At 42.2% G+C, this 14,650-nt stretch overlaps 1 protein-coding gene and 1 long non-coding RNA gene across 5 annotated transcripts in view; one reads left to right on the forward strand and one right to left on the reverse strand.

Annotated features, from left to right (window-relative positions):
- Iqch (IQ motif containing H) overlaps positions 1-14,650 on the forward strand; it is a 182,313-nt gene that overhangs the window by 49,269 nt on the left and 118,394 nt on the right. For 2 of the 4 annotated variants that reach the window (XM_028867008.2, XM_037207417.1), the window contains exon 6: positions 12,453-12,573. In XM_028867008.2, coding sequence (XP_028722841.1) covers positions 12,453-12,573 — 121 coding nt within the window. Of the gene's footprint in view, positions 1-12,452; positions 12,574-13,671; positions 13,749-14,650 lie in introns of those variants that run through there. The other 2 variants (XM_037207419.1, XM_037207418.1) reach the window with 2 other exon arrangements.
- Positions 1,132-5,843, reverse strand: LOC119088312. Its single transcript, XR_005091936.1, has 2 exons — positions 5,489-5,843; positions 1,132-3,156 (listed from the first exon to the last, which is right to left on the reverse strand). It is a non-coding gene; the product is annotated as an uncharacterized LOC119088312 (long non-coding RNA).

Raw genomic sequence — 14,650 nt, forward strand, 5'->3', positions numbered from 1 at the left:
CACACACACACACACACACACAAAAAAAAAAAAAAAAAAAAAATTAAAATCTGCCCAGGTCTCTTAGGTAGAATGAATTTTCCTCTGCCTAGATCAGCACAGCATGCTTTAATGAATTAGTGATTTGGCTGAAAAGGGCCTTTTATCCTTTTCTCTTGCTGGTCCTCCCGGCAAGCAGGAGCCATTTTTCCCACTTTCCTATCCTCTGTAGTCTTTGCAGAGCACTTATGCAGACTTAGTACTTACTGAATGATTAACTTAATGTAATCAAACCGAACATCTGACTAGGATGGCTTCCACAGAGAAGAGAAGAGGTGGGGAGGGTCTAGTTTCATAGGCACGTTTGACATGGTATTCTCCTCTCCCAGCTTCCAGCTCTGCATACCATTTCCTTAGGTGGCTGTAGCATAATCCTAGGATTTGCTCTTTGGAGTGAGCCCAGAGCCCAGGTGCTCAATGTAGTGGTTGACATTAAGAAGCAAACACAAGGCTTTGGTTATTCTAGTACATGATTTTCTTTTAAAGATTTTACTTTACTGTGTGTGTGTGTGTGTGTGTGTGTGTGTGGTGTGTGCGTGTGTGTGCAGGTGCATTGGACCCCTTGGAGCTGGAGTTCTAGGCATCTATGAACCTCCTGACGTGGGTGCTAAGACCTAAACTTGGATGCTCTGGAAGTGCTCTTAGTCACTAAGCCCTGCCCCCAGCCCCTGATTCATGATTTTCTGATTATGACACATTTTCACATTGAAGAAATATGGCGGATCCAATGGTAAAAAGACGACAGGCCGCATGACCTCAGCCCTAGGCAAGGCAGAAACAGGCATTAGAAACATTTTAGTAGCTTTGTTCTTCCTCCCTCTCTCCCTCTCCCTCTCCCCCTCCCCCAGGCTCCTTCTCTCTTTTCTCTCATGTCAAGTGCAAATGTACCAAGAAAAGATACTAAAACAGACAGTGCAGGAACTCTGTGAACAGAGCTCCAAAACTTGAAGGAGCCATGTCTAAGAAAACTTGAATAAGTGGAATGTGACACCATATTCCCACGACACCGTATTCCCGCAACAACAGGAGAAATGCCTGCGGTACACAGGGTGGTTCTCTCAACATTAATCTTCATATCTAATGCAATTCTGATGAAAATTCATAGGAGTTTTATTTTGCTTGAGTGAAATGTTAATTCTTTTCAACCTGCCAATGTTTATTATTGTGAGGAATAAATGAGCAAAAGACCTCTTTTCCCCTAAGGAAGATTAATGAAAGTGGACTTTTCATACCACTTACTAAAACATGCTAGGATGACAGTAATTATGATGACACTCTATGGATAGAAATCAACAGATCAGTGGCATAGAAAAGTGAGCACAGACATTGCCCTCTGTGTGGTAAAGGAGGCACTGGGAACCAGCAGGGAGAGGGGGGCTTGCCAGCAGAGCCGCCAGTGGCTTGGAGAAAGGTTTAAAAACAGCAGTGAGTCAGATCCTAGCCTTGCACCTTGTACCAAAGAAAACTCTGGGTGGATTAAATTGAAATGTTTTTTTAAGGAAAGAAAAAATTAGAAAATTCTAAAAAATAAAACTTTTCCAAATTAAAAACCGGTGTTTGTACAGGCTCCAGTTCTGGATCTGTCCTGAATGTCTGTGATTTCTGGACAGATTATTTCTTCTCCTTAGGCATTGTCCATCTGTGACTTGGGCTCTGGAATCAGGCCATGTCTCGGGTACTCTGTGGGCCTGACCTCATAGTTCTGACACTGACCGATCTACTTCCTTGCATCCTTCTCTTCCTGTTTGGGAACATCAGCCCATGACATGGAAAGCAGAAAAGCAGACCCAGGGAAACTGTCTTCTATTCTGACTGCAGAAATCATTTGTGGACATGTTCATGTGAACACATAGGAGTGGGCATGTTTGGAGGTGTACATGTATGCGGGTTCACACGTGTGTGGTGGACATAGGGTGCATGTGGAGCCAGAGGCTGATGTCGGCTGTCTTCCTCAATTGCTTTCCCACCTTACCTTTTGAGACAGGGTCACTCACTGACTGGCTAGGCAGGCTGTTAGCAAAACCGGGGAGCCCCTCCCCCTCCCAGCACTGCCCATCCTCAACCCTGCAAAGGGCAACTTTGCTGAAGGGGTTGCTGCATTCACAGGTGCATTTCCTGCATGCTGCATCATGCCTGCTGTCCCCACCACTCTTCCCTGTTTCCACGTATCATACTTGGACTTCACTTTACATGTCAGAAACAGGACTGCACTGTGTCAGCCATAAGACCAACCCACGCAATAAACAGGACTCTCTCAGAGCCTGAGAGACCTTTTGTTTTGACAATACTGTTCAGATGTTAGGAAAGCTATTCTAAGAAAAACTACAAAAAGGACAACCCCTTAGGCCTGCACATGGTGTTAAGATGGTCAAATTCTATTCCTTAAAGTCCATTTCACTGCTACATTTAGTCAGTATCTTTTTATATTCTTTGATTTGCATCTGAGTTTCACTCTCTGTTGACTTCAGCCCAAGCACCTGTGTGGTAAGTGCAGCAGGCCCTTCAGGTTTGCTCTGAAGCCACCTGTGTCCACCTTAAACCAAGTTCAAGTGCATCTCTTCACAGCCTTTTCTGATGGTATGCAGAAATTATGGCAGGGCCCAGTGGAGTCATTGAAGCAAAGTCTCAGTACTGCTCAGGAAGGGATGCCAAATTAAATAAAAAGGACCCCAGCAGCTCTGCAGCTGTGTGCCAACCCAACTGCTGGCATGAGGTAAATGAGGACCAAACTTCATTTCACTTATGACCCCAGCCAGTGTTTAAACAAGGATGCCTACAGACTGGCACAGTGCTGCTCTGCATCGAGGGACTAAAGATCAGCGATGGGAATGATGAGTGATAAACTTGCAGTCTTAACGGGCAGGGCTCCTTTGACACTTTGACACTCGCTTTTCCATGTGTGGTCCCGTGCAGGCCTTTCCTCTCGTTGGAGATGTCCAGGCGACACGGGTCAGACGGGCAGCAGCAGGTTTCCCCAGCGATTGCGTTGCCGACGGGACCTTTCTGTTGGCGTGCCGGGAAAATACAATCACGGGGAGCAGGAGAAACAGCAGCAGAAGTACCCCGAGTTTCCTTAGTTTGTGTCCATTTGGAAGCTGTCCAGTGGGGACCAAGCTCCTGTGAAGAAAAACCTTTCGTTAAACCAAGGTGCCACCTCTTCTTGACTTTGCAGGACACCAAAGATTAGCAAATCACAGCAGTGTACTTGTCATCGGGGCATTAACCCTGTTACTGGAACAATCCCTTTTACAAACTACATTCCAAGACTGTTAATCCCTGGAATAATAGTGTTCCATGGAATACATATTCCTACAGAGGAGCATTTAATCGTCCCATAAAATTGGGAAGCACAGGCTGAAGCGACTCAAGCTGTTTTTTGTCATTGGGCAACCTGGAGTCACAGCCAACAAGCACCTTGGGGACAGCTTGCTTAAGTACTGGATTTAACTCTAATGGGAAAAAAGTTACAGACTTTATTACGTATTTTTCCTCCTTAGTCACATTTTTACTGGAAGTGGATACAGATTCTTACATTGTGTACACAAGCGCTGCATATATATGGTGCACAAGTGCGGTAGGAATGTCGGGGATCAGAACGCACACAGAAATGCTTACCACAGCAAAGGCTGTGCCCTGTGAGGTTTGAGAGTGCAGCAAGGCCTGTTCCGGGCAATGCACCAGAGGCCATCCGTGTTACATTCTGCTGCGATCTGACTCTGCCCGTCTGTGTCTCGAGATTTTGACTGGGGTTGTATTTGAAAGCCGCAGACTAAGTTGTTTGGCAGAGGACATTTCCCGACATTGTTGCATCCGAGCTGTGGCACAGCTGCTGCTCACCGCTCTAGCCAGATTTACAGCAAGGAAGAGCAGAGCATGGAGCCAAGGACGTGGGAAACGTGCGGGTTGCTGAGGAAACGAACTTGAACTTGGTTTAAGGTGGACACAGGTGGCTTCAGAGGAAGTAGCTGTATTTTTTCAGAAATTAGTGTTATTAAAAGAAACCTTGTACTTTTTCTCTCGTGACTCTCTCTGGACTATTCTGTCTTATTTCTTTGCACAAATAGTAACTTATTGTTATGTACATTATAAATGATGTGCTTAAATTCTGCTACTTTGCTCTCTAACTTTTATTATAATTCTAGTAAGCAATTTATTCAGCTACATTTAAATCCTAAACTCCAAATTCTGTTCTTGTGGGGGTAGCAGCTGAATTCTTTGCTCAGTCTTTGAAAGTCTTCAGCTATTTCTTTCTTCTTTTCTTGAGTTCCTCAGAATCTCTTCCGTATGTGTGTGGCTCAGAGGTGGACCAGATATCTATATGACATTTATTTACCAAGTTTGGCCCTTCCCAATTCTTTATGTCTAGCATTCCTCCTGGTTCTGTTAGCTGGGAACTCCACGCTCTAACTTCTCAGGTTAGGCAGACTGTGACTCCTTCTCAGTTCTAAGCCACCCTTTCTCTCTCAGGCTTCTGAGAAGTACATCTGGGTCAGAAATCACACATGCATGAATCTGAACTGGCGTAGTTCCTTCTTTGAAGAGCAGCGCTTTTCTAGTTTCTGCCTGTTTCCAGCTTCTGCTGATACCATCACACAGCCTTCTAGACAGTGTCTGGAGTTTATAGCTGTCTTCTTCAGGAGAGTTAGTTGTAAGGCGCTCTGATGTTTCAAGGATAACTAGGTTACTGTTTAGTCTTGCCAAGCTTTATCTTTATAAAACAATTGTTGCTAATATGTCTATGTTACTTGTTATTTTCTAGTAAACCATGAGTGGTTCTTAAGTTTTTATTTATTATTCTTGTGTTTCTCTCGAGTGGTGTGTGTCAGTTCTCTCTCTCCACCTTCCTATGGTCCTGGGGATCAAACTCAGGACATCAGGACTGATGGCAATTGATCCAAACACTGAGCCACATAGCTGCCCTGAGTGTTTTTTTTGTTTTGTTTTTTGTTTTTTTTTTTTGTTGTTGTTGTTTTCTTGAGACAGGGTTTCTCTGTGTAGCTTTGGTGCCTGTCCTGGAACTCACGCTGTAGACCAGGCTGGCCCCAAACTCACAGAGATCTACCTGGCTCTGCCTCCCAAGTGCTGGGATTAAAGACATGTGCCACCATCACCTGGCTTTTTTTTTTTTTAATTCTCTTTCTGCAGTCACGAGAGAATAAGTCAGAAGCAAGTGAGCTCTGATTATGGAATGCCTTGGGAATAGTGTACAGATTCTTCCATGTATGTTAAACATACTAAGAGAAGGGAAAGAGTCCAGAGGTGATTTTCCAGAGAGGTTTCCTTTAACCTTGCCTATGAGTGACAGAAGTTAAAGGCAGGCCTAAGGATGGAGAGAATGGAGAAGGAACGCATTAAACAAAGCAAAACTGTAGGAGGTTGGGGACTCAAACTGTACAGTTACTTTGATAAGTATAACTTAAAACTTAAGATGAACAGAAGCTCAACCCACCATAATTCTGAGGAGAAGAAGGGAAGACACAGAAGAATGAAGTCTCACCAGCCATGCTGTGGATTTCTAGACACAGAAGAATGAAATCTCACCAGCCATGCTGCGGATTTCTGGAGCAAAAGACAGTAGATGGCTGGTGGTGGTTTCCTCTGCTGTGGCAGGCTTGGCTGAGAGGCTCCAGTGGGCTGGAAGTGCTCTGTCTCTCATGGACACTGCTGGCCACACTGTTTACTTGGTAAAAGCTCAAAAGATGACCTTAGGTCTTGTGCCTTTAAAAAGTAAATATTATATATCCAAACAATGTTATATTAAAAACACGCGCAAGCACACAAACAAACACACACACACACACACACACACACACACATTTCTGGTGTGAAAAAAAATGATGGCCTATCTTTCCATATTTGTACTCATTGATTCTTTATACTAGCCTTTTGAAGACAGTGGGGCTGAATTTTATATGAAGTTGGATTAGATAAATTCAGAATATCATAATTTAGTTAAATAATGATGAAGTTCTTGGTTTATATACAAAGTTTGAAATAATTGAGATCACTCAAATTTAAAAAGTGGAACAAAATCTCACTTCTCCCTCCCCAAAACTGGGATAGCCTGAGCAAATTTAAGATGGGTTTTGCTCAAGTTTCCACAAAAAGCCCTGCTGAGTAAATGGAACAAGTGTCAGTGGAGAGAACAGGACAGGGGGTGGCGCTTGCTCACGTCACACATGAGCCAGAAAGTGGGGAAGAAGGTGGTTCACTGTAGCAGGCAGGACACTGGGTCAGCGGACTGGCTGATGGGAGTGGCGCCGCCCCTAGGTGGGCCATGGTCGCAGTGTGTTCTCCGTGTTCAGACCTTACCCACAGCTAACAAAAGGAAAGAGGGTGGAGGAGAGAGAACTCTAGGCACAAAAGACATAGTCTAAAAACAATCATAAGTCAAGAACATAAGGATTTTTCATAATTTCTTCATGTAATAAATAGCACAGCTTGATAACATAAATTAAGTAAAACTAGAGCTCCAGCACAAGATGATAAAATAGCAGAATGAAACAAAAAGGGAGACTGCAGACATAAGAAACAAATTGAATACCAAAATACTTTATGGGACTAATAAATAAACTATAAATAGAAGGCAGAGGAGAGACACTACTGAAATACTGACGTGGAGGAGAGCCTGTAAGCACAGCATTGCACAGGAACGAGACAAAAGGAATTCATTAGATGCTAGCCGATGTGCGCACTGCCCTGGTACAAACCATACTGCTGCAGTTGGGGGGTGGCAATGACTTAAGTAAGTTTATTTCTCATTTACAAAACAGTTCACCATGGAGAACCCAAGTCTGGCTGCGCTCCATGTGGCCACCCAAGATGCTGTTCCTCCTGTCTCCTTGTTTCACTGGTTACAGGCCAGTCTCTTTCCCATGGTGGAAGCTGCCCCCTGGCATATCAGCTTATGGGAAAGGTGCAGAGACTCTAGAGAAAGCCTTCTGTGGAGGCGGCCTCAATGGACCCCACACATCTGATTGGCATGAATTTGGTCACATGCCCCATTTAGTCACAGGGGATACTGAAAAATGTTATCTGTAACTGGAGCCATGTGCTCAGCTAAAATTGGAATGTCATGTTTGAAAAGAAGACAGGCTCTAGAGAACAAATAGGTATCATAATATGAAAGGCAAAGATGAGCCATATGGAAAGATACTTGGTGTCCCCCAAACAGAGAACCAGCAAATAAAAGAGATGTTCACTGATATAAGAAAAAAGTTCTTAAAGTAAAGAAGGAACAGAGTACTGGTGCAAAGGAAACTCTGAACCTCAGAAAAACTGACTTAGAATATTTAACATAACTTATTTCAGTGAAATGCCTCAACTTTAAAGATGAAAAAGTGTTTCAATGTCCAAGAAGTAAGGAATCACCTATAGAGAGTGAGAATTCATGCTGGCATTAGAGTTTTACAGTGTTTACAATCAAGGACAATGGTGTGGTATCCACAGTTTTGAAATCAGAAATAAGGAGCCCAGATGTAATTCACACGTGAAGGAGTAGGATACCCCTGAACACTCACTGAATAGAGCCGTTTGAGGGCTCAAGGTGGCCAAAGGGGCCATGAAAATGACTGTTGGTGGAGCCACTTACATGATAGCAAACACTGGCGTCTGTAGTGTCAAAATACAATGCGAATGTTGTAAGTCTAGACAATGTAAACAATACTCTGAAATTGAAAGGGAAGGAAAGGAAGTAGGCCTAGCAAGAACTCTGATGCCTCTTCCTCTGAAGTCAGGCTGTACTGTCCATGATAAAAACTCAGGCTAGAAAAGGTTAGCATTTGTCATAATTAGCTTTATTCAGCTGTACAACACAAGTCTACAAACCATTGCCTCGGGGTTAGCCACATGTTCCTGTGAATAAAGTTTCACTAGAACATGGAATCTTGGTCCATTCAATCATTAACAAAATGCCATAGAGTTGATGGCTCCTAACAACAGAAATCGATTTCTTATAGTTGTAGTGACTGAGAAGTTCAAAGTCAGGGTTCTTAGATTTGGTGTCTGGTGAAGGCCCTGCTCTCTTACTGTGTCTCACATGGTGGGAAGGAAAGGCCAGTTTACGGGACCATTTCCATAAAGGCCCTAACCCCACACCTGAAGGCTCCATCCTCATGACCTAGTCATCTCCCTTCAGCATCCATTTTAATATCCAGTGTGGGGGACACAGACATTCAGACCTCAGCAGTCAGCTTTACCCCATTGTTTACATGCTGTCAATGCTACTTTTCCATTATATAGTCAACCTGTATAGAGCTCACATGCCTGAAAATGTCTACTGTTCTGCTCCCTAAAGAAAAAACAATTGCTTCTAGTCAGTGGTTGTGCACGCCTTTAATCCCAGCACTTGGAAGGCAGAGGCAGGCAGGTCTCTATGAATTTGAGACCAGCCTGATCTATAGATGGAGTTCCAGGACAGCCAGGCATACACAGAGACACCCTGTCTCAAAAATAAAAAAAAAGAAAGGAAGGAAGGAAGGAAAAAATAAAGAAAGAAAGAAAGGAAGGAAGGAAGGAAGGAAGGAAGGAAGGAAGGAAGGAAGGAAGGAAGAAAACAACTGCTAATCAGTAAAGGAAATTTCTTTACTTCAGAGGAATTCTGGGGTAGAGGAATATTTGTTAAGGTTTAATAACTTGTTGGTGCTTGCGTAGCATGCAGAAACCTGAATTCAATCTCAAGCACCACATAACTGGGCATAGTAGCACTTGCCTGTATCTCCAGCAAGAAGTTCAAGGTCATCCATAATTGCATAGCAAGTTCAAGGCCAGCATAGGCTATGTGAAACTCTCAAAAAAAATAATAATAGTAATAATAATAATAACAACATAATTTGATGTTTTTAACTCAGACCCTTTCCCCATTAAATTCATGTTAAATTAAACTTAATAATGTAATATACATACTTTTATTATCCATCAGTATATCAATCCTTATAAGGACACCAAGTAGGATGGATCTTCTAATGAAAGTTGGTGTGGTTTCTTCAACTTTATCTCCATGTTTCCGAGTTGGTGGGATCTTTAGAATGAGCACATAGCATCTGTACCAGAATAATGCAACAGAATAGTTTTTGTTTGAACATTCTGAGTCACGGGACTATGATTGCTGCTTCGACCTTCCAGCTTTCCTCTATTTCCAGTGCTGGGGACTGAACCTAGGGCTTTACACACGCTAGTCAAGCTCTCTACCACTGAGCTGTAGCCCTGAGACCCTATATGGTTTTTTATTTCAAAAAATTTTCTAAGTTAATTTAGAAGTTTTAGACAAAGTAATAGAGTTCTGAATTAGTGTTTTGGAAATAATAATGAATGACCATGTATAAGGGGCATCATTCTGTTTGTTATATGATTATTGAATAATTATATTCCATATTATGTCAATGTGTGAAGGTTTACATATTTTACAAACAGTAAAACATGATAGTCTTATAACATGCACTCTATTCACAGGATAGAGGAGAATCCAGAAGCAGTGGTTGTAGAAGTTGCTAGGGGATCAGCACATTCTCAAAGCCAGCTTTTGAACTGGTGATTCTCTCAGCCAGGCAATTTCTCCTGTCCCTTTCCACCCTCCCCCACCATGCCCACACTTGTCAACCACACAGACCTCTCCTGGTGGGCAGCACCTCCGTGCTCCAGTGTGCTCAGTGTGCTGCTTCGGTTTGCTCCTGTTCTTCCCACCTATAGCTCATCTTCTAACCCATCTCCTGTACTCAATATTCTTTTAAGATGACATTTAAACATCATCCACTGTGCACATTGTAACCTTGGCTGCACATCACAGTTGCCCAGGGAGCCTTACAGAAATACCAAGGCCCAGGCCTGAACTAAACAGTTCTGATTTAATTGCCCAGGATCGGGGGGCCCAGGCAGCAGTGATTTCCAGAGACTCCCTGAGTGGTTCCAATATACAGTCAGGATTGAGTTGCTGCAACATCCCCATAACACCAGCAGGCAGACTTAACTGCTCCCACGTCTACACTCCCTTAGATCTTAGCTTTCCCATTGCTCATGAAATTTAATGATCATTGTATTAAAGTTAGTGTTACATAGTAAGTGCTCAGTAAACGCTGAAGTTTGCTACATTCCCTCTCTAACTAGGCTTATACAGAAATGTTGATCCTTGCCGTGGGGAGGGGCAGCGGAGTGGACAGATGGTTCTTATTTAGCCACAATGAAGGATTTAGTTTCTGTAACCTGTAGCCCTCTCCTGGATCCCATCCACTTGCCCACCCATTGCCTCTTCCGCGTCCGCAGTATGTTGTTTGGCATGGTGTAAGGAACTGAAGAAAGCAGCCTGTGAACCTGCTGTTCGCAGTACTGAATCTGTTCGCTGCCCCTCAGCCTCCCTTTGTGTCATTCTTAATGATGTATTTTATACTGGAGCTTTTGGCCTTAGCTTTCAAAAGCCAGTTGTCAGGTGTTCTTTATCAAAGGCTTTCAGAAAATCCAGATAAATTATGCTCTGTGCCCCTAAACTGCCAAACCCGTATTTCACTTCTGCACAGAGCTTGACAGTTTTGTTGAAGTGGAATCACTCTCTTTCTTCAATTTACCTTCACGTCACTGACCCTGATACCAGCCAGACAAATAAGAGACCTTGTCCCTTTTGATACTGGGTCTCCTTAGTCACATATATGCCAGCACTACTTAGAATACATTGTAACGTACACGCCAGCTCTAGTTACAATACATTGGGTGATGGTCTCTGTCTCTCAGAGTAGGAGGAGATCTCAGAAGCAACTCAGGTCTAGAGGAAGAGAGAAGAGAGCTAAGGACAGCCCCATTGTCTCAGTCAGCCTGGAGTTCTGTGGGATCCTCCGCAGAGTCCCCTACTGCGACTGAGGTGAGGCTGGTTGCACCTGTTCTTCCCATTCCCCTCTTAAAATCGATTATGGGCTGGGAGATGGCTTACTAGATAAAGTGCAAGCCTTCCTGAGTATGAGCACTGGAGTTGGGATCCCTAGAACCTCTGTAAAAGCCGAGCAGTTGCAGAAGCAGCCTATAATCCCAGGAAGGCAGAGATGTGATCCTCTGGACAAGCTGGCTAGCAAGCCAAATCAGTGAGCTCTGGGTTTAGCAAGAGACCCTTCCTCAATGGATAAAGAAGAGAGTAATCCAGGGAGATACCCGTTATTAGCCCCAGACCTGCACATGTATATACACACTTTTTGTTTCTTAAATATTACTTGTAGCAGTGGGGTACAGCTCTGTGGTACAGTGCTTGCCTAACATGTACAAAACCCTGGGTTCTCTCCACAGCACCAAAAAGGAACAATTCTTGCTCCTATTCATTGAGCATCATGAAGAGTTCAGTGTGGTGGGAGATGCTTCTTGTCGTTTCCCCTCAGTAATACATCCTCGTTGGGGACCCTAACACTTTGCTCAGCTAATATTTAATCTGCACTTGGAAGAAACTTTCCCTTTTCTATCCTTAAGCCTAATTGGAAAGAAGGTGTAATACAGCTGAGGCCAATGACATTGTTCACTATTGAAAAAAAAAGATTCATTTTAAATGGACAAACTGTGCATATTTGGTATATAGGTGTCCTGAAGCAAATCTAACTTTCATGCTTTGAGCTCTTCATAAGTTAAGTAGTAAACCATTATCTAGTTCCCCTGGAAGCTATGCAACTTAATTAATGCTTGGAAAATGACTTGAAAATTTAAATGTTTATAAACAGCAGACAGAGGAATTCTTCCTGCTGAGGAGCCCAGTAATCCACATCTTCTTATCATCAAGGTATAAACAGTGTACTTGAGCTAAACAATTAAGTGTGACTTATATGCAAGTTATAGGAGCTTTAAAATCTAAGATCCACTAAACAGAATCAATTCCTATTTCATAACTATAATAAGAGCATTTCTGACTCCAAGAACAGTGGTTATCTGTGTGACTTATGGAGACATTGCACCTTTGTCCTTTGCTGAGTTTTCAACAGTCTACTCAGTGTTCACACTTAACCTGTTCCTAGTGACTGAAGTGCCTTTCTTTAAATCCTTCCAGTTTGTTTTTATAACCTCAAGACTCTTATTTATTTCCTGGGAAATCTGCCTGTGCACAACTTTGCTGTATTCAAAACCTCCTATGTCAAGATTTAGTACTTTTATATTGTAGTCATTAAAATTGAACAAAATCTTAATAGTTCCTTTATTAACTACTACACTGAATTTGCATAGTAGAAATCACCACATGTTAATTGGATTTAATTAACTATTTTAAATTACACAAAATCCTGACAGTAGACAGTAGCACAGGGTACTCAAGAGCAATAAAATCAGAGATGGTATTGCTGCTACTTTATTAAAACTTAATGAAACTATTCATAATCTAATTTATTGTTCACAAGAAGAAAACCGTGTTCATTGTGAAGGGCAAAACTGTCAGCTAACAACATTTTGTTATCACCTAGGAGAGGGTTCAGCGGTTAATAAAAGGGTCGACGATATCCAACCTCACGGTTCTGCCATCTGCTCATCGCACTGATCCCCATTTTATTCCCATTCCCATCTTGCATAAGGATGCCAGTAAAGGTTAGTGATTGTGCTGTGTGTTATGTCTAGGGATGTGAAGGCATCCTTAAGGATAATCAGGGCCCTGAGTTGGAATACCAGCTCAGCCACTAATTTTCCTAGGTGACCTCAGACAAGTCAGTCCCTACCTGGACTCAGTTTCACCCTAGACTTTGTGATTACCAGAGCACTTCTAGATCCATTATTTCATGAATTTAATATTGACTTATGTTTGGTGTTGTCATGCTTATGTGATACTTTTAGAGGTTATTGTTTCCAAGTAGTTTCTGATGCTCTTCTGATTGCCTTTATTGTTATTTCAGAATACTACTATGCAAAAACACAAAGCCAGAGATAATATAACTAGTGGCTTTTTATTTTTACTACTTATTATTTTATATGTATGAGTGTTTTACCTGGATATATGTATGCTTGTGTACCATGTGCATGCCTTATGCCCTTGGAAGCCAAAAGAGGCATCAGATCTCCTGGAATTGGAGTTACAGATGGCTGTGAGCTACCATGTGGTGCTGGGAATTGAACTCAGGTCCTTTGAAAGTGCAGCTACTGCTCTTAGCCACTGAGCCATATCCACAGTCCCTTTAACTATGTGGGTTTTAGTTTAAAGTGTAGTGTTGCAAACTACTGGATTTCTAATAAAAACAGATTGTATCATCTTTATCTCAGTATCCACGGTGCCTAGGACTATATTAGAGTTTTGTAGGTTAAAAAAATGTGAATTGAATGAATAAGTAAACAAATTAGAGGACTAAGTAAATGAATGAACATTAGATACCTACTATAATCCTCTTAGTTTCCCTAGTTCATTTGATTGGCTGAAGTGTTAAAGAATGGCAAAGTGGATCCCCTTTCCTAGCTCCATATAATGGAGTAAGATGGCCCTGAGTTATATGTAATCTCATTTCCTGTCTGTTTGGAGTCTTCACGACCCAGAGTCGGTTCCAAACCATTCTTGTGATACCTGGAGATTCAAAGTCCTCTGGTGTCTAGCTCTTATGTCTTGTCTGCTGACCTCTGTCTGCTGGTGGTGGATACCCCAGAATGTAATGAGTCTCTGAATTTGTTCAGCTTCCCATAGCTTAGTTATTTCTTTTCTAGCTGTGAGAAGTCCTGTGGCTTACACCTTCTAAATAGCTCACGTACTGTTGACGTCCCAGGAACACTAAGTAACAATAGTAAGTTTGTATTTCTTGCTTTGGTGTCATCGTCCTCCTGGATGAAGTTAGGACGAGTGAATGAACTGATCCTTGCCTTAGCAGATAAAATAAGTATGAGACAAAGGTGACTCCAGGGTCAGGGCAACCTGTGCGGATAGACAGAAATTACGTTTTTATTCTTAATCTACCAGAGGACAACACATGGCCTATCATATTGTAATTAGTCAACCAACTAGTCCTCATGGAGTACTCACCATGTCTGGTGACCATACAAGGTAATATTAGTGTCAAGAAAGCACAAGTCACAGAAATATGTGTGGAATTTTCAGGTGTTTCGATGCCTTTAAGTGACATTTATGAGCCACTCCAGGTCTGCACAAGTTCAGTATGAGATGAAAGATGAACAATATCCACATGAAAAGGATTCCCCACATTTTCTTGAATTATCTGACAAAATCTAAGAACTAAAGCTCCCCACTGAGTCAGTGGTTGAGAATAAAAGTTTCATGGTACACAGACCAGAATCTAGTTTTCACACCTGGAAAGCAGGCACAGCTCTTACACATGGGATTTGGTATGGATGGTGGAAAATATCTGTGAAGACAAATGAAATATCTTACTATTCAAATTCAGAGCTCGTTCAGTTCTCATGATAAGAAAGATGAAACCTGACTGATTTCACAGAGGGTTTAAAGTTGGAAGCATAGAACAGAAGATGGCCTGGAGTGCTGGTTAACATGGATGGTCGTTCTCATACATCAGGGCACATACATGTCTTATGGGAGCATCAAGACTTCATATCCTCAGGCACAAGGGTTCAAGTACACAGACTTTCTTTCTTCAGAACAAAAGATCACCTTAGTTATTAAGAATGTATGCCTCACATCCCTGAATTTCAAAAAGAGCAATAAAAATCACCA

The sequence above is a fragment of the Peromyscus leucopus genome, chromosome 7, assembly GCF_004664715.2.
Source record: "Peromyscus leucopus breed LL Stock chromosome 7, UCI_PerLeu_2.1, whole genome shotgun sequence".
NCBI classification, from domain to species: domain Eukaryota; kingdom Metazoa; phylum Chordata; class Mammalia; order Rodentia; family Cricetidae; genus Peromyscus; species Peromyscus leucopus.